At 40.8% G+C, this 24,696-nt stretch overlaps 3 protein-coding genes across 4 annotated transcripts in view; 2 read left to right on the plus strand and 1 right to left on the minus strand.

Annotated features, from left to right (window-relative positions):
• Positions 1-1,644, minus strand: part of umad1 (UBAP1-MVB12-associated (UMA) domain containing 1) — a 34,401-nt gene extending 32,757 nt beyond the window's left edge. For both annotated transcript variants that reach the window (XR_013507481.1, XM_071914977.2), the window contains exons 1-2: positions 1,487-1,644; positions 576-666 (exon numbers count right to left, since the gene is read on the minus strand). Coding sequence is in view for 1 of the 2 variants with exons in the window: in XM_071914977.2 (XP_071771078.1) it covers positions 576-657 (82 nt within the window). In the remaining variant the exon portion in view is untranslated. The remainder of the gene's footprint in view (positions 1-575; positions 667-1,486) is intronic.
• Positions 1,645-1,966: 322 nt separating this feature from the next.
• On the plus strand, positions 1,967-5,277 carry rpa3 (replication protein A3). The gene is made up of 4 exons (XM_071914968.2): positions 1,967-2,110; positions 2,205-2,279; positions 4,836-4,947; positions 5,035-5,277. The coding sequence occupies exons 1-4, from the start codon at positions 2,012-2,014 to the stop codon at positions 5,115-5,117; spliced, it is 369 nt and encodes a 122-aa protein (XP_071771069.1). The 5' UTR covers positions 1,967-2,011; the 3' UTR covers positions 5,118-5,277.
• An 8,116-nt stretch (positions 5,278-13,393) lies between these two features.
• col28a1a (collagen, type XXVIII, alpha 1a) overlaps positions 13,394-24,696 on the plus strand; it is a 33,491-nt gene continuing 22,188 nt past the window's right edge. Inside the window, exons 1-13 of the mRNA XM_071914969.2 lie at positions 13,394-13,449; positions 14,490-14,634; positions 15,916-16,492; positions 17,063-17,072; positions 18,206-18,265; positions 19,384-19,437; positions 19,536-19,580; positions 19,698-19,724; positions 20,052-20,096; positions 20,201-20,245; positions 21,918-21,971; positions 22,075-22,143; positions 22,289-22,357. Of these exons, the coding sequence (XP_071771070.2) occupies positions 13,438-13,449; positions 14,490-14,634; positions 15,916-16,492; positions 17,063-17,072; positions 18,206-18,265; positions 19,384-19,437; positions 19,536-19,580; positions 19,698-19,724; positions 20,052-20,096; positions 20,201-20,245; positions 21,918-21,971; positions 22,075-22,143; positions 22,289-22,357 (1,212 nt within the window). The 5' untranslated portion in view covers positions 13,394-13,437. The remainder of the gene's footprint in view (positions 13,450-14,489; positions 14,635-15,915; positions 16,493-17,062; positions 17,073-18,205; positions 18,266-19,383; positions 19,438-19,535; positions 19,581-19,697; positions 19,725-20,051; positions 20,097-20,200; positions 20,246-21,917; positions 21,972-22,074; positions 22,144-22,288; positions 22,358-24,696) is intronic.

Raw genomic sequence — 24,696 nt, forward strand, 5'->3', positions numbered from 1 at the left:
TTAAAGTTCAATGAACAGATTAGCTTGAAAAGACCAAATAGCTTGATAGCTGCACATCACTAATAATCACTTAAGTGGATTTGGCATGTGGTTGGTCAGCTCCCATATGTGTCTTATATAGAGTGAACATTACAACTAACTCCATTCAAGAATCTGGCAGTATAATGTGGTCTTGCTTACTGACACAGTCACATATGTCATAAACTATGTCTCAAGACCTTTTTTGAATTATTATGAACCGCTCCTTAATTCACCATGCAACCAATACACAAAGCAGCACGTTATTTCAAGAGATCTAATTTTTTAGAATTGCTTCACACTGCTCCCTAAGGTCCACCGCAGTGTGTTTTGGTGGAAGAAGACTGTGGGAATAACAGGTGAACCGATTCTAAAAGTTGACATTTTATTTAAACGAGGGCTGCTGAGTGGATTATATGTATGCTAAACTGAAGAGTGGATCCTTATGATTCGGAAAAGGTGCCATGTACAAATACAGTGTGCCTTAAATTAATAGGATCCCTACTCCATAGGCCAAAAGTGACAACCTGCTTTCAATATGAGATCATGATTCTCACCAATGATAACGAACCCTCCATCTGTTTCCCTCTCGGATGTTGACTTCTTCGAGTCTTTACGGAGTCCAAGGAAACTGAACATGATTCTGGTCTGTCAGCAGGAAAAGAAGTACACGTTACACTGACAGTCATTACACAGCAAATAACTGTCAGCTGACAGTATCCAACTCTTCAGGCTAAAATGCAGAATAGATGCAATTACCCCTCAATTACACAAGTGTTAGAAGAGCTCAATGGCACTCTACAGTTGACCTGTATGAAGATAGAACTGGCTTGTTTAATTGTAGTGTAACTTATAGTTTTGCTCTCAAATGTGACAGATGCAAACTAGTAGCAGGTAGCTACAGTAGCTTAACGTTAATGCTACATTCACGTCACATGGGAAAACCGTACATACTAGCTTTATTCTTGAAATACCATTCACCTGAGCTTTCAGCTGATAAGCACTAGCGTTACTAGAAAATACTGTAAGTTACACTTCAGCTCGGTGGACCCAGGTTTCTCTGAATGACACCAATAAGGACATACCTGTAGTCAAGAGTATGTATTAATTTCAAATAAAACCAACAAAATGAACGTTTTTAATCACATAATTCATTTTGTGACCACAACTCTTAAAATGCCATGGTAGGACACTACTACTTGTTGGATTTTTGGTTTGTGGTTGACATTGCGAAGCTTGGTTTCCTGACTTGAATTTATGTATCCCAACCTAGATGTTAAGTGTTTAAAAGCTGGTCAGGAGAACCCAAAACCTCCAGAAAACCTAATTTTGTGCTTCTTGACGGCTTCAAACGTGAACCCTGCCTAACCCCAACCCTTTTAACCATGAAGACATTCCAACAGTAATTCCCAAAAGACATGAATGCAGCATAACGTCAGCTAACGTGGGTAAAGTGACACGGACTTACTGTCGTTATGCCTTGTCATGAAGCTCAGCACGGTTTCATAGAGTCTTACTTTCAGTTCAGTATGGTTCTATTAAGATTTACTTTCGCTCAGCTATTACATAACTTGGTATAATTAATATTTGGCTAGTGCGAATTCCGTGTATTATTATGGTTGTGATATCTGACGTCACTGGTCCTCATATCGCCCGTGTCCGTGTAGAAACTAAATGTACCGCCTACCGTTCCGCTGTGAGTCACGTCGATCAGCAACGGATAAGCAACAAGTCGAGGAACTATTCATCGTCGTTATGTTCCCGTCGAACAGGATGTTGTTGGAGCACGACGGATATGTCGTAGACAATGTTGGAGGTGTTCGATTTGTATCACTAGATTTGCCGTAAAGACAACCCTTGGTTTTCCATACCCAAATTTGAATACTCCGCCCATTTGGTCTACCCCGTGGTACAAACTCAAAACAACCAAACATTTCCCGCGCGATATTGCATTGTTCCCATTTTATCAACGCCATAACAGCAAACCTTCAAGATGTCAGGCGTCCTAGATGTTCCGAGAGCGAGAATAAATACTTCTATGCTGTCGCAGTACATAAGCCGACCGGTGTGCTTTGTTGGACGTGTTGATAAGGTTGTTGTTTAAGTAGCTTGAGTGGAAAAAGTCTGACGGAATTTTCGTAGTAGCCCAGCTGTCACTAACAGTGTTTCTTGTATGCTTTTGTCAGGTACACCCAACAGGGAAAACGTTCAAGCTCTTCGATGGAGAGGGGAAGGTTACATCAGTAGAACTCAACGAACCTGTGAGTAGTTGCATGTGATTTTCAGTTTGCTTATCGCCCAAGGTAGCGTTACCTGGTAAAACATGACATGGGACCTCATTAGGAGCCCCTCTTTAGTTCGGCACATGGTATCCAATGCACAAAGTGACAACTTTTTAAATAATTTCAACATTTAGAATTTGTTTCCTGTTCCCACAATAGGGTTGTCAATCAAAACACACCGTGGTGGGCGGTAGCACTAGCAAGCAGTGTAAACCAGTGGTTCTCAATGTAGGGTCCGGGGACCACCAGGGGTCCTTGAGAGGGTTCCAGGGGGTCCCCAGCAAATTGATAAATTGTTAAACTTCACCATTATTTAATTTACAAGAAGTTAACACAATCAGAGCATGTAGAATGACTATGATCATAGTTTCACTGTTATCTCTCCACCTACAGTACAGATAAGTCTTGGAATTCTGGACAAAATCATATCTAACAATAAAAATATTCTCAAATTTGGGTCAGAGACAAAATCTCATCCTATGGGGGTCCGTGCCTCTAATGTGTACTAAATTAGGGGTTCTTGATATGAAAAGGGTTGAGAATCACTGGTGTAAACCAATTCTAAACTTTATAATATGTTAAAATAAAGTGCTGATTGGTGATCACTTTTATGCCGAATTTACCATAACACTTTAAAATGTCTCAAGTAATGTTCTACCTGGTATGCACGTTTCTCAATCAGCAAGGTTAACATTAAACAGTCAGTTCTTTGAATGGAGTTTGGCGTGATATTCTGTCCATACCAGATAGAACGCAATATCGGGGCTAGCCACCCAGTAATTATAGTTCAAAGGGGTTAAAACAAACGAACATCTTTTACTTGTTTGTTTCTGACATGGCACTAAATTGCATTAGGGTTGGGCGGTATCCAATTTTTGACACCGTTAAACCTTCCCCAAATTTTCCCGTGGTATACGGTATTACCATCTGATTAAAAATCACATTGTATCATGATGTATGTATCATCTATTAACAACAAATATAAAACTTGAGTGCAAATACAGCGGGTTGCCTAAGGTAAATAAAAAATAGTGCAAGGACATTAAATTAATTCTCGGACGTCTGTCAACCAAATGGAATGAAATTAACAACAAATTGTCTATGGGCTACAATCCAGTACAAATAAATTAAATTAAAAGCCTATAGCATCCAGTAGGCTTATCAAATAATAACAAAATAACAATAAATAACAAAAACGGCAGTAACGAAAATAAAAGCGGCATAAAAGCGTATCCTACAGACCGCAACGTTAGGCTATTCTTCAAGCCTATTCTAGGTTTTTCTCCAGAAAAACAAGCATATTTACTTTTTCCAGCTTGAGCAGGGCACGTAACGGACTTACAACTTTGCCTGCGGTGCTGAACACCCGCTCTGATGGTGAGCTTGTGGCACACGCGCACAAGTACTTTCGGGCCACCCTCGACATCAGCGGAAAGCGGCTGGCTCCATTTTGATTTCCACCAGAGAAGGGGATCTTCGTCTCCGTGAATCACAGGCTCGCGACAGTAGGCGGTCATCTCTGATTCTGCTTGCTCCTCTACGGTGCCGAGTCCGACGGGACCTGCCGCGCCCGCCGCATCAGCTTTTTTTTTGCAAGAGACTGCCCAAAGTTATCTTTTTTTTCGGGGGTGCAGGTTGGGCATCTCTCTCCTCTTCTTCTACCAGAAATTTTTTTATGACGGTCATGAAACGGACACCGTTGCTATTTTCAAATACCCCGGGATACCGTATTACCGCCCAACCCTAAATTGCATCCTCTAGTAGGCTTAGCTAACAATTTAGGTGGCATCATGGCAGTCTGCAATCTCACAAGCTCATCAACCATGTTTTATTTCTTCAGTGTTTTAAATCCAAAAAGCTCTCATTTGCCACTCCAAATAAACAGTCAACCACCAAACTGAGCTGCTCCGGAGATTAATAGCTTCCATCATTGTTTAAGTTAATATTCTGGCTTTCTATTTATCTACTCAAGACTTGTCTAAACTTAAATTGTACACAACATATAGCAACCAGGAGCCAGATAATATTTTAGGCCAAAGGTCATAGAACTTGCTCTGTGCTATTTGTGTTGCATATTTGTGTGCCGTGAACAAGCAATACAGTTAGCATGGGACTTAACACAACTGGAATGCGCTGCAGTAAATCCTTGGTTGTCAACTGAATCGCACTGCAAATCATCAGAGTCGCAAGGAAGGAAGGAGTGTTCAGTTTGCTCATGGCATGGCGTCTCATACTGTTCATACTTTGGTTAAGATCTTATTCAGGTTAAGCTGTTTACATGAACCTTTTGATATCCTCCGATTCAGTTTCCCTGTTGCCATGAATAAACCAGTTAACAGAATATTCCTCCTACCTCCTTGACAGCAATAGTAGTTCACTTCGAATACAGGGGAAAGAAATTATGATCCCAATAGTAGTGGTGACATCAAAATGTACCCACAATGCTGAGTTTGAGTTTGCACAGTCTGAATATGAGGCCAACAGATCAGACCGGCAAAATAGTTGCATGAAAGTCCTATTTAACTTTCTCCACAGCTTGAGGAGGAGCTGTTCGGCATAGTGGAGGTCCTGGGTGTGGTGTCCAACAAAGGAGCAATAATGGCTTCTTCCTATAACATCCTACGAGAGGACAAGGGCATCACCTTTGGTAGGTCTTCCTTTCTTCACAGGAACAGTGGCTGCCGTACAGTGGCATTCAGCAATTGTGACTTATTTTCTCTGTTTTAATCCGCAGATTTAGAGCTGTACAATGAAGCCCTGAAAGTCATCCACGACTTCCCTCAGCATTATCCGTTTGAGGTGGCTACAAGTGGATGAGTGTTTTGTGGAGTTTTAATTCACTATGTACTTACTAAAGATCGTTATTGATTTCACCCTTCATTTTGTTGTGTGCCCAGTTTTTGTTCATGAGTGTAAAAATAGATTTCTACAAAAAATCTATGTTAAGTGAGTTTTGGTAATAAAAATATAACCCTTGAAGAAATGTGTGCATCTTTGTTTTGTTTTTATTTTCTTTACAATATGACAAATGCGTTGGGCTTCATGTCCCCTAAAACATTTAATTTCTGCGTCTCTCTGCGTTTCTTATACTGCTCATTTAAATAGTTTAAGTTTTGTTATTGTCTTTATTTGGGTTGTCAAATTACCCTGAAAGTCTTACATTTGGCTTTCTGAAACTTGGGACTGGGACTTCACTGAGATATTGCTGTAATTGTGGATTATCTTTTTGATTATAGCGCTCTCTGCTGGTTCCAAATGGTTTACACAAGTTGGACCTGCAGCCTCCAAAGCTCTAATCAAGGTCCAGTCTGAGTCTTATACCTCTGATATGATGCAGTTTGAATTGAAGCAGAATACTTACACTACATTGGCACACACAAGTATGCTTAAAAATGTCTTTATTATTTTCATCCTGGGTTTCAGTGGGGTGTTTTAGTGTCCCATGGTGTTGCAGAGGCTTTTCCACACTGACAATACAGTTCTGGTGGAAACACTGCATGCTTTACAATATTTGTGGGAGGTTTTTGACAAAAATGGTCAAATTTAGAATAAATTCACTCCAATATACTGTACCCTGGACTTTTATCTCATTACAGCAACTTGTGCGATCACTGTTGCTGTTGTATCTGAACCAGAGTCCTTTGCATTGACCTTTATTTCAAGACTAAATGTAATTTGCATAGCTACTCTCACCTTTCCAATGACTAGGAAGAATTGAATGTTGAGTTGTGAATGTTTTAAAACCAAGATATGATTTGCCTGCAACCTTCATATAAAGAAAATATCAGCAATGAGAAAAAATTGCACCTTTGCTAGACTGTTATTGGCAATTGTTACATTTGAAATAAAGCTTATTCACCATTTTTAAGGGCAGTTCATTACACTTGTGTTTTTTTTTTCCACTGGTTTTTCCATTTCATGATTTTCCACTAAATAACTTCATTTTTGTCAAATCAGAGAACCTTTTTGTATTATTACTGCTGGCATGAGTTAACGGTGAGGAATCATTACTACATGTGATTATATTTTCATTAGATATTGTTGTAATGAATAAGTACGCAACATGATCACATTTGTCCAAGGCCCTATGGCAATATAGGCCTATAGTTGTAAGCTTCATCTCTCAAAGGAGTGATGAATACCAGTCACTTTCAAATGGAGGCATAAAACTGTGATCTGGGAGGAAATTATCACTGTCAAATATAGCAAATTGATCTATGGATGTGTATATCATTACCACAGAGGCAGGGTAATAATTGCTGCTGGTGGAAATATAACTAACTGTATCCCTGCTATATTCCACCTCTTGATGGGTGGGAGAAGAAGTAGCCTGGAGCAAAGCAGCTGCCATGTTACGGCAAGTCGAGACACCGCGGTGATTGTTGTTGCATCTGCTCTCCTCCACTTCCATTCACTGCCGCTATCAACTTCAATCTCACACACTTTGTCATCGAGACCGGTCTGCATTTTCTCAGATCATGATTCATTCTTTATGTTTTTTTGTTTCTAGTCTGGTGCGAGAATCCAAAAGCTCTCGGTACTGTACTGTGCTGCAAAACCAAAAAGCAGTGAACTGCAAAATTAGTGAATCTACAAAAAAATAAAAAATCTGACTTCAAAGGTTACCTAGCTCCTGTCACACAAAAATGTATTGCTGGTACAGAAGTGGATAATACATCATTTTGGAAAATTTAAGGGTGTAATTTGTGTTGATTTAAATTCTAAACCCAAAGCTTTAACCTTTAAAACACATAAAAGTAGTTATTTCTGTTTTAGGGTTTCACCAATATAGATTTTTGAAGGCCGATTGGATTAAAGCTGCAATCTGATATTTTGTGCCGATATTCAATTTTCAATTCAATATTAAATTTGACCATTTTAATGCCCAAAATGCCAAAATATTCAGCAGGGATTTCATTCTGAAGGTAGAAAAGCCTCTGAAGCAGCATGTAGACCATCATGGGACACTAAAACTCTCCATTGAAAGTCATACTAGTGAAATTCCTTTAGGTGGGTTAGCAGTTCCTTGAGGCAGGTTTCACTGCAGGTTTTACAGACTGACGCTTATGAAACTGTTGAGGAAAATCATGTCTTCGCCTCCATTATATCGGTGGGGAACAACATTGTTTGGCCGATATCCAATTTTTATTAAAAGGCCAATATCAGCACGATATATCGGTCTAACCCTACTTCTTCTTCTTCTTCTTCTTTGTAGGGCAATGTAACAGTTACAACCAGTCCTAATCATGCAATCTCACCTCCATGCTATCCTTCAGAAGATGACTTCTCCTTTAACGATTTTTTTTCTCTTTTTTTGCAAGGCTGGACTTTTATGATGCCATTCTGTCCTGCTTGTTAACCCTGCAGTGACCACTATAACTCCCGGACCGAGCTGTGGCTCTTGTAAAGCTTACTGCACTCGAGCCATTACCATACCTCCAGAGGAGAATCCTTCATATTCCGCATACCAAGGTGGACATAATGATTTTATAACATGGCGCTCGCCCGTGAAACGCGGCAGCCTCTTCGTGATACAATGTGAGCCAACATGTCTAAAACAACCTCCGCATATCTATCACATGCCTATCAGGGGCCCAGAGCCAAGCATTGGACTCCGCCGTATGAAGCTGTCAGGCCTGCCAGAGTTAGAAGTGCCACGGGGAGGTTTCTCTCCCTGTGTCCCACCTGTGACATGTCTAACAAATGATCCAAGCATGGCTAAGTTCAAGAAGACTTCATATACCTGCAAGCGCCTCATGTAAGCGTTCGAAGGCTCTAAAACTGTCTCTGCGGCTCGGTGCGGCAACAGATATATGTGGCACTTTGAAGTCCCGTTTTCGCCGAGCGTTTCGTTTTATTATGACGCTGAGCGCCCAGAGTTCAGCTCGGCCACGTTCAATTTTATAGGTTTTGAGCTCATGCCTGGAGCGCTGTTGCTTGTCCACATGGTTTGAGGCCAATAGTGGTTGGAGAGAGATAAAATGGCCACATCAAAGAGTTTTCTAATGTCCAAAAATAGGTGCGTTGGTTGGACTTTCCTGGGATTTGCCGAATGCAATACCAGTTCTACTTGGGAAACATATCGCAGCAAAATGGAGAGTTGGTCATCCAATCATAGAGCTGATGGCTTATCTAACGTGCTACATTAACTCTGATGGTGTGGACTGATGGGAACACTGGCATAGTGTTGACTTTTACACTCATGATTTTGCTGTGTAAGGATGGGAAACTCCACATCTGGATGTCGCTGAGACGTTCAACGTCCAATCGAAACACAGGAGTCAATCAGACAAACTGTTTCCAAATGATATTGGATTCCCTCTCTCTGCCATCTGCATATGATGATAGTGGAGTCTGCTTCCACCTGGCTGTTCGTCTTTCTTGATCTCAGTCGCAGTCGCTATTGCTGCATCCAGATAGATAAGTTAAGATCAAACTTTAATGATCCTTGTGGGGAAATTGGGTCATTGAGCAAATAATAGGATACAGCAAAGGAAAATAGAATGTAAATAAGAATAGAGAGAATGGGGGGTATCAAACATAACACGACCAGCATTCCTAAGGTGTCAAAGCTGTATCAAGTAGAAAGGTATGGATGAAAGTATGAAAAAGAAATTAATTAAAACATTAAATGGGTGTGCAAAATAACAGCAGTAGGACATACAGAGACAATGAAAAAAATGAATGAAAATATATGAAAATATACAAAAAAAATGTAAAAACTAGATAGCACTCAGTAGGTTCCATACCTCTGCCAACACTTTGCAATTGTCAAGATATGCTAGTTCCATGTTGGATTTTCACCAGAAGTTAATTAGAGATGCACATTCTCATGGCTGGACCTGAAATGGGACATGAGATCTGCCTGTTCAAATTCTTGACACTTTTAAGCATTTTAACTGATTCACGCCCTTCTACCACTGGACCAAGTTTTGGAAAAATTGGCATTCGGTTATGTCTAAACAGGAAATGAGCTCTCCAGTGCCTCCATGTTGTTTGATTGGGCCAATAATGCAGGGTTTTCTGTCTGCTGATTGGCCACAAAGATTAATGGTGTTACGTGAATCCGTTCGTACGTTATATGCCTTTTTGTGAAAAGCCACGCCCACTGCCACGCCCTCCTTTGGCCAATTAGTGTGACAAGTTAATCAGTTCTTCCTAGCCCCATGACCAGTCTTTCCAATCCACAAAGTTTTGTGTAAATCCATTCATAACTTTTTGAGATATCCTGCTAACAGAGAAACAGATGGAATGGGGCCATTGGCAGAGGTAAAAAAAATCAAAATCAAAATATATGCAATATGTACAAATGAAAAAGAATATGGGAATATAAAATTAACAAATATGGGAATTTACAGTTTATGTACAGAATAGGCAACACTATCAGGTCAAAATGGCCTCCGCAGGGCCCATAGACCAGTCAGACACCAGGTTCTATCAAATACTGGCAGTTGATTGGTCTATGCGAGGTGGCCATGTTAGATTTCACTGAATACATTTATTTCTGACTTTTCTTTCTGCTTTCTGCTTTTTAATATTAAAACTTTATCAATTGTTCCCCAAGCTGAAGTCTCTTTATTCCTGTGGTTCTTTTTGATTCTGTCGCTGCAAGGTTGTGACCACAGAACTTGAATGGACAGAACGGTCATTCCCATTCAAATCAACATTCCTGGATGATTGGAGCAGCGGCCATTTTGATGTGAACAGTTGGGCTAAACTGACTTACAGCAAGTCGCTGAGAGGAGAGGTTTTGCAGCAAGGACCAAAAGACCTTCTCTGTCTCCTTGCCGCCATGGATTGCTAACATGCTAATGTTGACTAGAAGAGCTAGAGAGAGAAGTTCAGTCTTTGATAAAGCTACGTTAGCCTTGTCGCTAACGTTAGCTTTCAGTTGAGTTTTGACAGTTTGCTAACAGACTCATCTGCACAGTTCTCAAGCAAGTGTGACAGACTTTACAGCCTTAATGCCCAGACTTGTGTTGTCACCATAACAACTAACCCTTAAAATTCCATAATCGCCATTTTATGCTGCACTAGCCAAATTACCATGACAAACAGTTGAAGGACCATTTTATCTATTCAAGTTCTGTGGTTGTGACAGATTTTTTCTCTCCCAACAATAGCAGCACTAACAGACAGCCGCGCATTTGTCCAGAAAGTGTCTGTGCGTGCAGACGTGCGCTGTAAGAAAACTATTCATCTTATCAAAATAGCTTCAACTGCAGCAGGAAGCGCCCTCGAAACTCCCAGTCTAAGCTGGTGTTGGTGCCGGTGCCGCCTGGCTGTGTTGTCTTAGCACAGAGCCGTCTGCCAGCCGGCATTACCACCCGTCTCTTCCCATACACCCAGCAGCAACAGGCATCCAGGGGAGATTCCTCCAGCTTCACACACTTTTTAGCACGCACATCCTCTACCATCACCTCCATGCTGAAGCGTGACACGGGCCTTTACCAACTTGATTGCTGAGGTTGATGTACATTTCAGTTAAATACAACAGTAAGCTAACAGCGGTGACTCCCAGTGCCTAAACATGCTGGTCATCTAGTAAAATGAAGATTTTTGTGTGTGTTCCACAACATTTAGCAAGCTCTTTGAACTTAAATAAACCCAGAAGAATGTAACCCTTATAGCAGTGAAAAAAAGAGACATAAAGTTTGTTATGCATTATTCTGAACTGGAGCTCCCCTTCCATAGCCTTTAGGAACAATTGTGCCACTGAAATGGGTTCAAATACACTTTTATGTGATTGTAGAGACCCTTCCAAATTTATGTTTGAGAGTTTCTTTGCATATTTTTGCCAGCTCTGTATAAATGTATCTACATGGCTATTAATATATGCCATGAAAAGAACATTTTGAAAAAAACAAACAAACAAAAAACAGTAATTGTGTATTCATTTACTACAGATTCTTCCTTAAATGCATTCTTCATTTTCACTTTTGTACTTACGCAAAAAAACATGCAGGTCAATAAGGGTTTTATTGTGAAGGTTTTGACTGAACTTTTTTTATTGTTTCATTGTGGCGTTATGCTTTGGTCACAGCATGCATAGACTTGTAGCCAGGGATGTAGTGGAGGGTAAACCCACTATAATTCATTTACCCACTTTTTTATTTGTGGAACAGAGTTTAACCACATTTTTATGCTAATACAAGTCTTTATGAGGTAAATTCATAGTACACATCATACTAAATAGCAACAAACTGATGAGTTATACGAGGATGGGGTCTTTTAAGGGGAAAATGAATGGTTTTCTGAAAGTATAATTGATTTTAATTTCTATTGGTAGTTGTTTGCCATATGATGAGCTCATTGGTTACCCTCCTTTATATTTACCACTACATCACTGATTGTAGCTCAGTTGTATTGACCATAATACTGTATGTTTGCTGGATTTTTTTCCCCACAAGGTACAGATAATATTTATTAGACTACATTTGGTGACTGTTTTTTGCAGAAGGAGCAGTAGCAGCTCTGCCAGACATCTCTGTGATTTATGTCAGGAATTGGGATGAGGCCTTATCTAAGCCTGTCTGTATGAATTATGGGGACAGGTAATGGGTCTTTCTCATCCTGACATCCTTCAGATACAGTCGTTCACAGCCGTTCGGCGTTCTCGGGTTGCTGCTTTGCATAAGCATGAAATTACCTTGAAAGCATCCTAAATATTCACAATCCTCCCTACTGAATAGACTATATTTCAGAATAATCGCCCAAGTTGGCCTACTTCTACTTCTATGTTCTGTCTGACCCCGTAAGTCATTTTTAGTGCTTCCTTGCTTGGAAGATGCGATGAAATTGATAAAAAGTGAAAACACTGAGTAATGGAGCAGGTTATATGGGGGAGGCTATATTGAAGTGATGCAATGCAGTGATATTTAGCCCTGTAGGCATGATGCAAACAGCTGTGTAGTTGCTTTAGATAGATGTATGCATGTCAGTAATATGTATATAGGTGTAGTGTGTTTTTTAATGATACAAAATCATAGTAAAAATCACAGTAAGTAATATCAAATTGGTGTAAGTTAAGGAGTTGCTGTTTATATTGGTGGTGGTTTTCCTTATGATGATCAGCTCAAGCTCATTATTTACCCTCTTGTTTTATTTACTGCTACATAAAGATACCTGATAAAATCACACATGTATTCAAACATTGTTGAGGATTAATAATGTATCTCCAGCTATACTGGCCCTGCCTTTAGATCAGTGCTAGCTGCCTGCTTCATAAATATTCAGTGTGAATTGGTTGGAGATGCGTCAAGGTGCAAGAAATAGCCAAAACAGTTCCAGAAGTTAGGTGATTTTCCTTCAAAATAAAAGCATAAAATCTGTCAACCTCACTAAAAAGTTCGGATTGTACAGACACAGAACAACAAAAATATCAGAATACTCCAATTATACATTGTAGAATGATTACATTAAATATGGAGTGGAACTGAAAATGAAAGTTCATATCATGACACATGGTATTTCCTGATCAAAGAGTGCTTTATGGACAGAGATTAATGCTAAAATTGTAGAATTTTACAGAGACTTAAACAGAAAAAAGCATACCAGAAAAAATAGAACAATGTATGATATCTAAAAGAAGTCCATTTAAACCTATAGCAGTGGCTTAAAAGAAACTAGACTTTAGTAAGATGTCAGCCCTGTAGTCTTTAGAAAATATACTTTAGTAAGATGGTAGACACATATCCAAGTTGGCTGGCACAATTTGAGAATTTCTTATATATGGCTTTTTGTTTAGGTCTAGATGGGGAAATATATGCTGTGAAAAGAACAAACAAAAAAATACAAACCGGCAATTGTAGTTTAATTACTAGATTCCTCCTCAAATGCACTCTTTATTTTCACTTTTGTAGGCTACTTCTTATTAGTCAAAAAACACTGAAACATGTTCTTCAATCCAGGTTTTATTGTGAAGGTTGTGACCGGAAGTTGTGCTTGTTGTATTGCGGCTGACTTGACACTGGTGTGGTTTTACTATCAGAGCTGCTGCAGGTTTGATTCCAGGCAGCGCCGGTGGCTCTCCCTGCTTCTCCCTGACACCAGCCCGGGAACAGAGCGGCTTCTGGATTATGCAAAGCAGTGCTAATTGATCTAATTGATGGATTAATGTTGGACTGTTTGCTGTTTTATGAGCACAGAGGTGAGGCTGTTTTGATTCAACTGAATTCAATTTTTCAACTTTTATATCAGCTGCTGTCAACCTGATAGACATGAAGTTCAATCAAACTGACATGCTAATGTGGAGATAGACGTATTTTATTGTATTAAGTTACAGCAAGTATTCCTGTTAGCCTTATTCTAGTTTAATTTATCCACAAATAGTTCTTATAGCTCTAATGTGCATTCCACAAGCTTGCTGCAGACTTTACCTAGTGAACTAATTCCTAATAATGTGTTATTATTATTATATATTATTATTATTTGTAGTAGTAGAAGCAGTAGTAGAGGTAGTAATAGTAGTAGTAGTAGTAGTAGTAGTAGTAGTAGTAATAGCAGTAGTAGTAGTACTAGTAATAGTAGTAGTGGTGGTAGTAATAGTAATAGCAGCAGTAGTAGTAATATTATTAGTAGCACTAGTAGTAGTGTTATATTATTGTTGTCCTATATCAGGTTACACAAGGCAATTCTACTCTTGTTCTAAGGTTAGAGAACAGGCTACTGGATTGTGTGATTCACATTTGTATAATTTACTCAATTTCTTTCTACAAATTTCTGAGCTCATCACAGCTCAGCTAAGTTTATTACTACACAGTTTAGGGGGGATTTTGGAATTTGAAATTTTTATTTATTATCCTTTTTTATGTTTTTACTTGAGATTGCAGTTGTCATTCTCTCAAGTCAAGCTGTGATGGTTCAGAAGTGACAGAGGGCAGATCGCTCAGACAGACCTGTAGGCCTGCAGAATGTGCACTATACTGCCATCAGTATGCACTGCATGCTATAAGAGTTCAACTGCTGCTTTGCTGTACAGTTGTTGTGGTCTTGTCTCCCCCCTGTGTTGCTGAGGATTCATTGCAGTCTCTGGTAGCCTGGATTATGTCTAAGAAGAGTCAAGTGATGCTGCATAATTGCAGATATCCAAGGATTGATGCTGTTAACTACTAGGTTGGAGGGAAGCATAATACAAAATACTAATTCTATTCTATTCTGCTCTCCTCTTCGTCTTTGATGTTTTTCCAGGCTGAGCGGAAACAGAAAATGGCAATGCGGCGGTTTGTAGAGATTCTGATCCTCATTCTGGCCCTGTCAGACCCAAGCAGAGGCCAGGGCAGAAGAAGGAAGGGACAGAAAGATGATAACCAGGTCATCATTAACGAGGGGAAAAGTAAGAGCTCTACTTTTTACACATGAGCCCATGAGATAGATGAAGGTGAAGAAGATCTATGGGTCCTTGAAAAGTTTGAAAAAGTATCTAAATTTCAGGCTTTAAAATGTGTCAAATGTCTTAAATGCAGTGCAATGGCAGGATTATTTTTAATTAAGAATAATTTAATGTAATTCAATTAAATGGTGGTATTATTCTTGATAGTTGGTGTGGTGCAAAGCAGAATCGGGTTAATGCAAAACATGTGTTTTCATCCTATCTGCTTTACTCTTTCATGATTTAAAGTTTATTGAGGTTTTCTCAGTTTTGAACAGTAGTTTAATCCAGGATATTGTACATTCAACCAAAACGAAGCGAAAGTAAACAGATAAAAAAAAAAAGAAAGCAAAACAAAGGACCTATATAAATGTAGAATACCACATCTTTACATCTCTCTCAGGAACAATGTCATTATGGTGAGAAATACAATCATCCTGAATGAATCTTTAACAAAGTAGATGGTACCTTCCAAATTTTAAAGTATAATCCTCCAATCTAACTGTCTGCCAATAGAACAGTTGTTTATAAGATGTCAGTGAACCAGTCCTGAAAAGGAGGAACCCCTACATGTTTCCAAGCTCTCATTAAAACCTGCTTGCCCACCATACCAGTGTTAATTTCTTTTATATTTTCATGAACGTGTCTGAGCTAGTATCTGCTTTAGTAAACACAACTAGACTTCATGTCCCTTAACACTTAATTTCCTGGTGTCCTTTTTCTTATCCTGCCCATTTATAGTTCCACAACTTTCATTAGCTATGTTCAATCAGAAACAGGCTGTTTTTGCTTTTTTTTTTTTGCTTTATTATTTTTTTATTATTTTTTGCTTCTTTTTTTTTTCAGTTTTGTTGCTTTATTTTGCCCATTCCAGGTAGCATTAAAGAATAACTAAACCCCAAATCGAAATCTGTATAAAGCCTGACATTTAATGGTAAAAAGCATGCTACTGAAATTTCCATCTGCTGTATGGAAATTTCACTACCTGTTTCACTACCTGTTGTAGTCTATAGAAGGTGACATCACCTGGCACCAAAGATCAGCCAATAGCAGATGGCAATTTCACAAGCATGCTTTTTACCATTAGATGTCAGGCTTCACACAGATTTGGATTTGGGGTTTACTTACTCTTTAAAAAGGTCTTAAAAAGTCTTAAATTTAACCTGCAGATACCCTGATAAAACACCTACTGAGCTTTTCCATATGGCTCTTATGTAAGCCTGCTGTGTTTTGCTCCCTGCCCAGTCCTGATCTGCCCGGTGGAGATCATGTTCATCGTGGACAGCTCGGAGAAGGCCAAGATCCTGCTGTTTGAGCGTCAGAAGGCGTTCATCCTGCGCTTCAGCACCAAGCTCATGCAGCTGCAGTCGACTGGCTGGCGCCTGCGGGTGCGCCTGGCCGCTCTGCAGTACAGCAGCACCGTCTCCGTGGAGCACAACTTCCGCGACTGGCAGGACCTGGACGTCTTCCAGAGCCGGGTGGCCTCCATGACCTACATTGGCCACGGCACCTACTCCGCCTACGCCGTCACCAACGCCACGCAGGTGTTCAGCCACGAGACGTCGCCCAGCAGCCTGAGGGTGGCGCTGCTGATGACGGACGGGGTGGACCACCCGCGCAGCCCCAGCGCCGTGACGGCCGCCGCCGAGGCCAAGAACCACAACATCCGGGTGTTCGTGGTCAGGCTGTCCGGCTTGCCCAGGGACGGGCCCATGGGCGCCAGGCTGCGCTCCATCGCCAGCGCCCCGCCGCAGCAGCACGTCTTCAGCCTCACCGACCGCCAGCTGGACGACAGGCTCTTCAACGAACTGGTCGGTCTTGTGTGTTTGTGTTAGGGTTAGACCCATATATCGTTTTGCTAAAATATCAGGCCAATATTGGCCTTTTAAGAAATATTGGATTAGCCAGTCATGTTGTCCACCTTTTATATGATGGAGGTTCCTCCCTGACTACAGCTACATAACAACAGTCTGGAAAACCTGACATACTTGATTTTCTTTGCATGTCTTATTTATTTATTTAATTATCAACCTCTATTGGCAACAAGGAATTGCAACGATGCCTGTAATTGACACAAACAGTAAAGTCACATTTGCACAATAGAGAGGAGTAAAGGCCCATTCACATCTAGAACGATAACTATAAAGATAACTATAACTATAGAAATATAGAAATCATAAATAGAATGTCTTTGTTCCCACTACAACTTTAACTACATAACAACATCCAAAACAATAACTATAGGCCTAACTATAGTTTTGGTTCGATCTATATTTTTTGGATGCAGAGACAACGATAAAACATTTTCAGCCAATCAAATTCTAGTTCTCAGAAAGAAGGGGGCAGAGACTCCGGTACCTAGACTTCGGTGCAGTGACGGAACTTGTCACAGAAATCGTTGTGTGAATGTGTGAATGCTTGAATGCAACAATGTATTGTTATAGTTTATAGTTATCTTGATATTTATTGTTATAGATGTGAATGGGCCTTAAGCTAGCAAGGGATTCAGGGCATCTTGAAACTCCAATGGGAATTTATTCCAAAACAGAGTATGGGCTGGAAGGTGAGTTTTGAAAGCCAGAAATCTCAGCAAATGGTGTAGTGACCACTGAGTCATTGGTATTGGCCAACAATCCTATCAACCCCTACAGATATATTATGGGTTTTTTTGTGTGGTGGAGTGGTAAAAATCTTACTTATTGCCTCTTTAATTCTTCATTCAAAGGCAGTAATGTTTCCCAGAGTATGTCTTTACCTTGAATAGGTGTGGTGGGTCAGCCTGCACTCATTAGTCTGAGTTTCAGTGGACAGTTTTAGTGTCCCATGGTGGTCTAAATGCAGTTTCAGAGGCTTTTCCACACTGACAAGAATAACATTCTGGTGAAAACACTGAATTATTGTAAATTTAGCATGAAAATGGTCAAACTTAAAGATATATCGACACAAAATAACGGCTATTGGCAGCTTCAATACAAAAACATCGGTATCAGCCCATATTGGTCAAACCCTAATATGTGTGTGTGCTATATTGTAAGATACCCTGCTGACACTTTCAACATTTGGGTAAACTGCAGCTGAGTGAGAGGTATGGGAAAAAGTATGGATTATGTATGGATTTACTTCCATTGTTACTTACAGGTGATACAGAAGCCTTGATCACTTACTGTAAATATGAATTACTACATTTGCTAGAATCATTCAGTAAATTATGATGGCTGACGAGGGCCGTTCAATCTAATTTGTTATTATTTATGGTAGAAGTAGAAGTAGTAGTAGTATTATCAGTATTATTATTATTATTCTATAGATAAAGGAGACCATTCTGGGTAATTCTTTCTTCCTTTTCTGTCTTTCTTTCTTTCTTTCTTTCTTACAGAGCACAATTGTCAGCACCGGGGTAAGTACTGTGAGGTTTATCATCTCTCATCTCTGTGAATATTAACTCACGTGATCATAGAGTTTCTCTGTTGTTTAGTTGAGGTCCGTCCATATCTAAAGCACTTTGTTAATTTTTATTCATATTTTGCTATTTCAGTGCCCACAGCCAAAGACCTGTCTGTGTGACAAAGGGGAGAGGGGTCACCCTGGAAGCCCCGTGAGTATATACAGTATTTTCTTCATTTGAATCATCCTATACTGTTTTTAAACTTGTCTTTCTTTGCCTCGGCACAACTCTCTGTGCTGATTTCTATCACACACATTGTCCTACAGCTAGCTCTGCACCATAGCAGCTTATGAGGATGTCAGCAGACATCCACCAGTCCCCTATGTTGTCCAGTTGTATTACTCTTGCACCCCAAAATTTGACAATTTCAGTGTTGTCAGTTTCCTCTCCTGTGAATGATCAGGAAACCAAAACCGTTGTCTGATTCTTCTTGTCTTTTTACTGGATACAATTAAAGTAGTGGGAATACCGCCACCCAAAGAACGTCAACATTTCTACTGTTTCTCATCAAAGTAGTATGAATTCTTCCACCCAAAGAAAGTCAACTTTTGTACAATTTCTCATCAAAGTAGTGGGAATACTTCCACCAAGAGAAAGTCAACTTTTGTACCTTTTCTCATCAAAACAGTGATGAGCTGCTGTAGTGTTTGGTTGAACTGAAAACCTACAGACTCTTGATGCCACACGGTTGCGAAGCACTGCACTACTCGTTACTGGAAAAAGTCATAATATTTCTGTCACACCTTGCTACCCAACTGTGTCTGATGGGTCCAGGTTGACAGCGGTTTACTCAGCCACATAGAAGCCCATTAAGCCTCAGACCGTGATGTGTTATTCCTGGACATCCAGGGATTCTCCCAGCCTCAGCACCCACTGGCCTCGCCACAGCAGGTGCATCTGGCCTCCGCCCAACGGACTGCGGAGGACGACATGAAAGAGCAGGAAGTGTTTCCCACAATGCAAGTGTAGCGGGCAGTGAGAGGGCCCGCTGTGAAAGGCGGCGGTGTTTTCACTGGCAGCGCTATTGAAGAGAGGCTCTTGGAGGGAAGCAAAGGTCAAGGATGGAAGATTAAACATGAGTAAACACACAGGCTCGCGATGAGCTCTGAACCTACTGCGCTGAGGTGGAGGTTTATGTTGCGCAGGGGTTACAGACAGGTCGCACACGGAATGCCCTACCTTACCTTTGCCTATGCATACACGGAAACAAAACTGAAAAGGGGCCCAAATTCATTCTGCACAATCTCTCCCCTTTCCCTTTCATCCAGGGGAAACCAGGCGAGCCGGGATCCGACGGGCCTCCAGGTCCAAAGGGATTTCGCGTAAGTTTCTATTGTCCCCGTAATCCACGGTTGGTAGCAAAAAGAATCCAAGAAACGTCTTTTGATGATGCTGTTTGGTCTGGTCTCACTCACTGTAGGGGGAACCTGGGATTAATGGACGTCCAGGAATTGAGGGCCTTGAGGTAATAATGAAATATCCATATTTTATTTCAGCTGATTGCATGATTGATGATGGTTTCTGGACAGTAACTGTGTGATATAAATATGGTAATTCTGATGTCACATTTTCCTTTCCTTAGGGCCGACATGGCAACAGAGGGGAAAAGGTAGGTGTCATTGGAATGCGATTTTATATTTGATGCATCATTATTGTAAAGCATTCTAATGATATGCAGTTTCTTTAATGGATGCATTTTTGAACTATTCTGATATATTTCATGCATTGTTAAAGGACTCTGTGAGTGTCAATGAAACCCTGTGAATCCAAGGAGCTGCCAATTGTTATAGTCTAAATGCAGCAATGACTGCAGACAATGTGTCAGTGTCACAGCCTGATTAGCTGTGGAAGACAATACGACTTGACTCAATGCCCAGAATCATTATTCTGTACTCTAAGCTTCAGTCACCTCTCTCTGTACCGGTTGTGTTCTTAGGGGGAGCGTGGCGAGTGTGGCGCCCCTGGTACGAAGGGAGAACAGGTAGGTTTTATGATTGTCCCTTTGTTTTTTTAAACTCTATATGGATTGGTTGCTGTGTGCCGAATATATGAACATGGTAATATTATATGAATGTCTTTCCACAGGGTGCGGATGGGCCTCCTGGCCCCAGAGGCCCCAGAGGAGAACAGGTGGGCTTTTTCAAACTTAGTTCCCCTCATCTTTATAGGCCTTGAGTTGATACAGCCTGCAAATAGTGTGGTTATGAATGGGTATTGATATTCCATAATACACAGAGCTTCAGGTGCTGGTGGTTTAGGCTCTGTTCACACTACAGCGGAAAGTGTCCCGATTCTGATTTTTTTCACGATCTCTGATGTTTTCTAATCAGTGTGAACAGCAGAAAGCTGCATGGAGTCACATGTTTTTTTTTCATTTCTGGTCTGGGCTGCATGGATATGTGCAACAAAATCTGATCCTGAGGCTTGCGACCTACATGTGACTTGTATTTGAACTCTTAAATCAGAATTTGTCAGCATTGCCATGACAATAAGTAATCATCATTTACTTGAGACAATTGTCATCATCTTGGCAGTTTGGCTGAGCCAGTGTTAGCTTGGAGGACAACAAGACACAATGGAAAATTAAATAGACAACTTCACTGGTATTTGAGGAGACGGCTCAGTTCAGTCAAAACTTGAAGACCAAAATTTGGTTATTGTTATTGTTACGACAGTCATCCAAAATAATGAGCAGCAATTCAGAATTGAGCATGAAGTGCCTGCAGTGTGAACACAGCCATAGAGGCCCATGTTCAATCAAACCTATGGACCAAAATTGAAGAGTGATCTATCATTGGGTGTGTGGCCTTGCTCAGCAGGCAACAACCTTACCACTGTAGTTAGAAAATGTTTAGAAAATGTAAGATAACTCCATCTATACAATCGTTCATACCTGAATGGGTGTGTGGTCAAATTGAAAGATTCCTGTGTCCATCCACATCCGTGCTGAAACAATCAGCACTATGGTGAAACCCACAGAGTACGAGCCCGTCTCCTGCTCTGCACTTATGGAATGTGATTTGTGGATTAGATCTTATCCCCCTCCTAATGTAGCCTTTCTAAAGCTGGGAATCCAAGCTTGCAGTGTTTTGTTCTAGTCATTGAGCAGACTTTGTCCTCCAGGATTAGCGTTTCGGCACATGTTATCCATTCCCTCTCTCCTCCTTAAATGCTTGTTGCCCCCTTCAGCATTGGCATAACAAGAGAAGCCATCGTCTGAGCGTGATTAGGTATCAGATCCTTCTGGTCTGTCTCCGGTTCCCATGAAAAGTACCTTTGCCAATCGGTGGAGAATTCCTATTCCGTCACCTATTCATAAACCCGTAATATCAGGGTATTCACTGGTCCTTAAAAAGTCTGAAAACTTCTTAATATAAATGATCTCTACTCTAAGTATTAAAATGTCTTAAATCCAGTTATTAGAGGTCTTAATTTTTCACCATGTAATGACAGGTTTCTGCTACACTGCATGTCTCTTAGATTAAACACAGTTGCACTTCATGTCCTTTAACAATTAATTTCTTAGTGTCCTTTTTCCTATTGTGCCCATTTATGATTTAAAACAGGCAAATTTTGACGGTTTTGTTTCTTTATTTTGGTTTTTAAATTGGTCTTAAATTCAATTCCAGGTAGCATTAAAAAGTCTTAAAAAGTCTCACATTTGGGTTTCTGATACCTACAGATACCCTGAATATCAGCTAAGTTATTTAGTGTGTAGAATTACAGTATCTATCTTTTTTAATTGAATTAGTTTTAATAGATGTATTGAATCCAGCTCTTTCTTGCTTTTTGTCTGTTTCAGGGACCAAGGGGAGGACCTGGAGACCAGGGTCCAGAAGGGCCAGCTGGATCCAAAGTAAGACAAATTTCGGTCAAATTTCAAACGCCTCAGGTAAAACAATGTGTCTGAAAGTTAAAGCTATAGAGCACATTTATAAATTCACGTCATCCTCTAAAAGGGTGACCGTGGACCAGGTGGTGCATCTGGACCTCCAGGAGATACCGGGATCGGCTTCCCTGGACCTAAGGTGAATTTAGGTTTGGTTTAAGTTGATTGAATGAGGCACTGCTTTCATACTTGTGGAAATATCCATCTATGGGAAAGTCAATGTTCTGTGTGTACCGGTCAGTCTGTAATCATATAAGCCTGCTAAACTTTACTTTATTTCTTAGGGTGACAAGGGCAACCAAGGAAGACCAGGTCCCACTGGTCCGATGGGTATGGGTGAACCAGGGATGCAGGTGAGTTAACAAAACTAAGTGAAACTAACTGCTGTCAATACTCCAGAGGAACGGCACACAGAGAAAATAATAATACATCGACATCAAATCAACCCTTTAGTTTATTAAAGGGCAACTTCGCCGATTTTCAACCAGCATTGTATCATTACAATATGGGTAGTATATGCAAATGAACAATGTTTAACTTCCCTCCATGTTGCCTGCACCCAGAGCTCCCCGCTCATTTGTCGGCAAAAGTCCGCCAGGTGAAAGTCCGCCGGGTGACGCAAAACACGTCATCCGGCGGACTTTGGATATCGGCCTTAGACTACAAACTACGTTTCCGCATTTTCTGTAGTGGTGCCTTCAAGGACGGTAAAATGTGGGTCTCCCAAAACACTCCCGTCCCACCCAAAAAGCAGACACTAAAATACTAAATACTTTAAAATATCAGTATATTTGGAAGAAAACTAGTTTCATGATACGAGGCCGAATATCGCGCTGTTGAATCAGACACAACAGAGTCTGGAAGAGGAAGTGACCACCGGACCGGAGCGACGTTTCAGCCGCAGCTAAGCTAAGCTAAGCTGCTAAGTTTCTCTGTGATTCATCCAGAAGAGCTGAATCTAACACAAAAAAACAACTAGCTTTACAATATAATGTCGGAGCAGAGATGTGGCGCCACTATTACAACTTATGAGGCCGAATATAGTGCTGTGGAATCAGACAAAACAGAGTGTGGAGGAGAGGGCGACCACGGGAGCTATAACAGCATCAGCCGAGAGAGACGCGCCTGAGAGAGCCGGGGGAGGCTGAACACCTGTGAACGCCCGGTGATGATCGTCAGGGGGACAGACAGAAAACTCTGCGCTGCAACAAACTTCACAGTGCTTTGGTGAACCTGACTTTGTTTTCTGACAGAATATTATATCGGACTTTGCCAACTCTGAATACAGAACAACAGCGAACAGCGACTGTGTTAACTTTACCTGTAACTTGCGGCTACATCCAGCGGCACCGTTCAGCACTCGGTAAGTTGATCCACTGACTCCAGCGCGCTGGTTTGTTGTGCGATTTATCCAGACTCGATGAGGAAAAACGTTTTGTAGATGAAAATAAGCCTCAGTAAAGAGATATAATGCTACTTTGTCTCTGCTAACTTTGTCTTTGGTGCTACACTGGCCGTGAACACACCGTCAGAGTCAGTGACGCGCGCAATGCATTCTGGTTGTTGTAGGATTCCCCCTTAAGAGCGATGGGGCACGTACCACACAACTTTTGTAGTCAGGGGTCACCAACAAAGTATTCTGTACATAATTGGCAGGGGGGTCTGGGGGTCCTCCCCCAGAAAAAAAATAGTAATTTAAAACAAATTTCCTGCATTTCTACACCACCTAACCTCTTGGATTAAGTCAAGAAACAGCAACCCTGTATAATGTTAACCAAAAATGTAAAATTATGTTATATTACTAGATTTCAGCATTGAGGTGCTTACATTCATGACTTAGGCCTACAATATAATAGATTTGTGTATATTTCTTCTCGCTTTCCCCCGATGGTCTGAATAACTCTCTGCTGCACGGTGCTGCTCTGTCTCGTCTGTCCGTGCGCTGTCAGTGTCTCTTTTCGCGCCGCGACGTTATCAGTGATGAATTTGTTTTTCACTGCGTGAGAAAATTGACTTGTGGCGTGAGAGCGTGTGGAAGTGTCTATTGCGTGAGTCTCACGGTCAATGTGTGAGAGTTGGCAGCCCTGGCGTCTCCATTGGCTTGCGCGACGCACGCGAGCATAGACTTTAAAGCCTTGTTTGAGTGAGGCAGGCAGACGAGACGTTCAACTAACGTCAAGGTTAAGAAATGGTATGGTCCACTTTAGGGGTGTCTGAAATCGTATTACAAGATTCTTCTAGGCATGAATATGGGAAATATATTGTAATATTTACGATTACAAGTAAGAAGGATATATAAATATTTCGACCCCCCCGACCTGTTGTTTTTACCTCTTTTGGGGGGGTCCAAGTCTTAATTAGGGGGGTCAGACCCCCCCAATCCCCCCCGTAATTCGAACCGTGGATATGGGGAATCTACAGCCGTTTTCTCAGTTTTCTCTGGTCATAGGGCTCCAATTTAAAAAATAATTGCACATTTCTACTACATGGGTGACCTAGTTTTAATAAATCATCATATTCACAGCAGTGAAGTAGGCCTTTAACCTGTTCTTTAGAAAAAATAGAAATGGATGAACTTGTTACTACTTACATTTCATCAGCTCTTAAACCTCTCAACCTAACATGAAATAGCCACATCCACAGCAGCATTGCATGGACCAAGTCAACATAGCTGTTGAGTGTTGAGAACATA

The sequence above is a fragment of the Centroberyx gerrardi genome, chromosome 19 (genome assembly GCF_048128805.1).
Source record: "Centroberyx gerrardi isolate f3 chromosome 19, fCenGer3.hap1.cur.20231027, whole genome shotgun sequence".
Taxonomy (NCBI): domain Eukaryota; kingdom Metazoa; phylum Chordata; class Actinopteri; order Beryciformes; family Berycidae; genus Centroberyx; species Centroberyx gerrardi.

What these genes read in the sequence shown, in the direction of transcription:
- rpa3 (XM_071914968.2), top strand. Translation starts at nt 2,012, where the DNA reads ATGTCAGGCGTCCTAGATGTTCCGAGAGCGAGAATAAATACTTCTATG. An exon ending in CAGTAGAACTCAACGAACCT is followed by an intron (nt 2,280 to 4,835) that starts GTGAGTAGTTGC and finishes CTTTCTCCACAG; the next exon opens with CTTGAGGAGGAGCTGTTCGG. An exon ending in GGACAAGGGCATCACCTTTG is followed by an intron (nt 4,948 to 5,034) that starts GTAGGTCTTCCT and finishes TTTAATCCGCAG; the next exon opens with ATTTAGAGCTGTACAATGAA.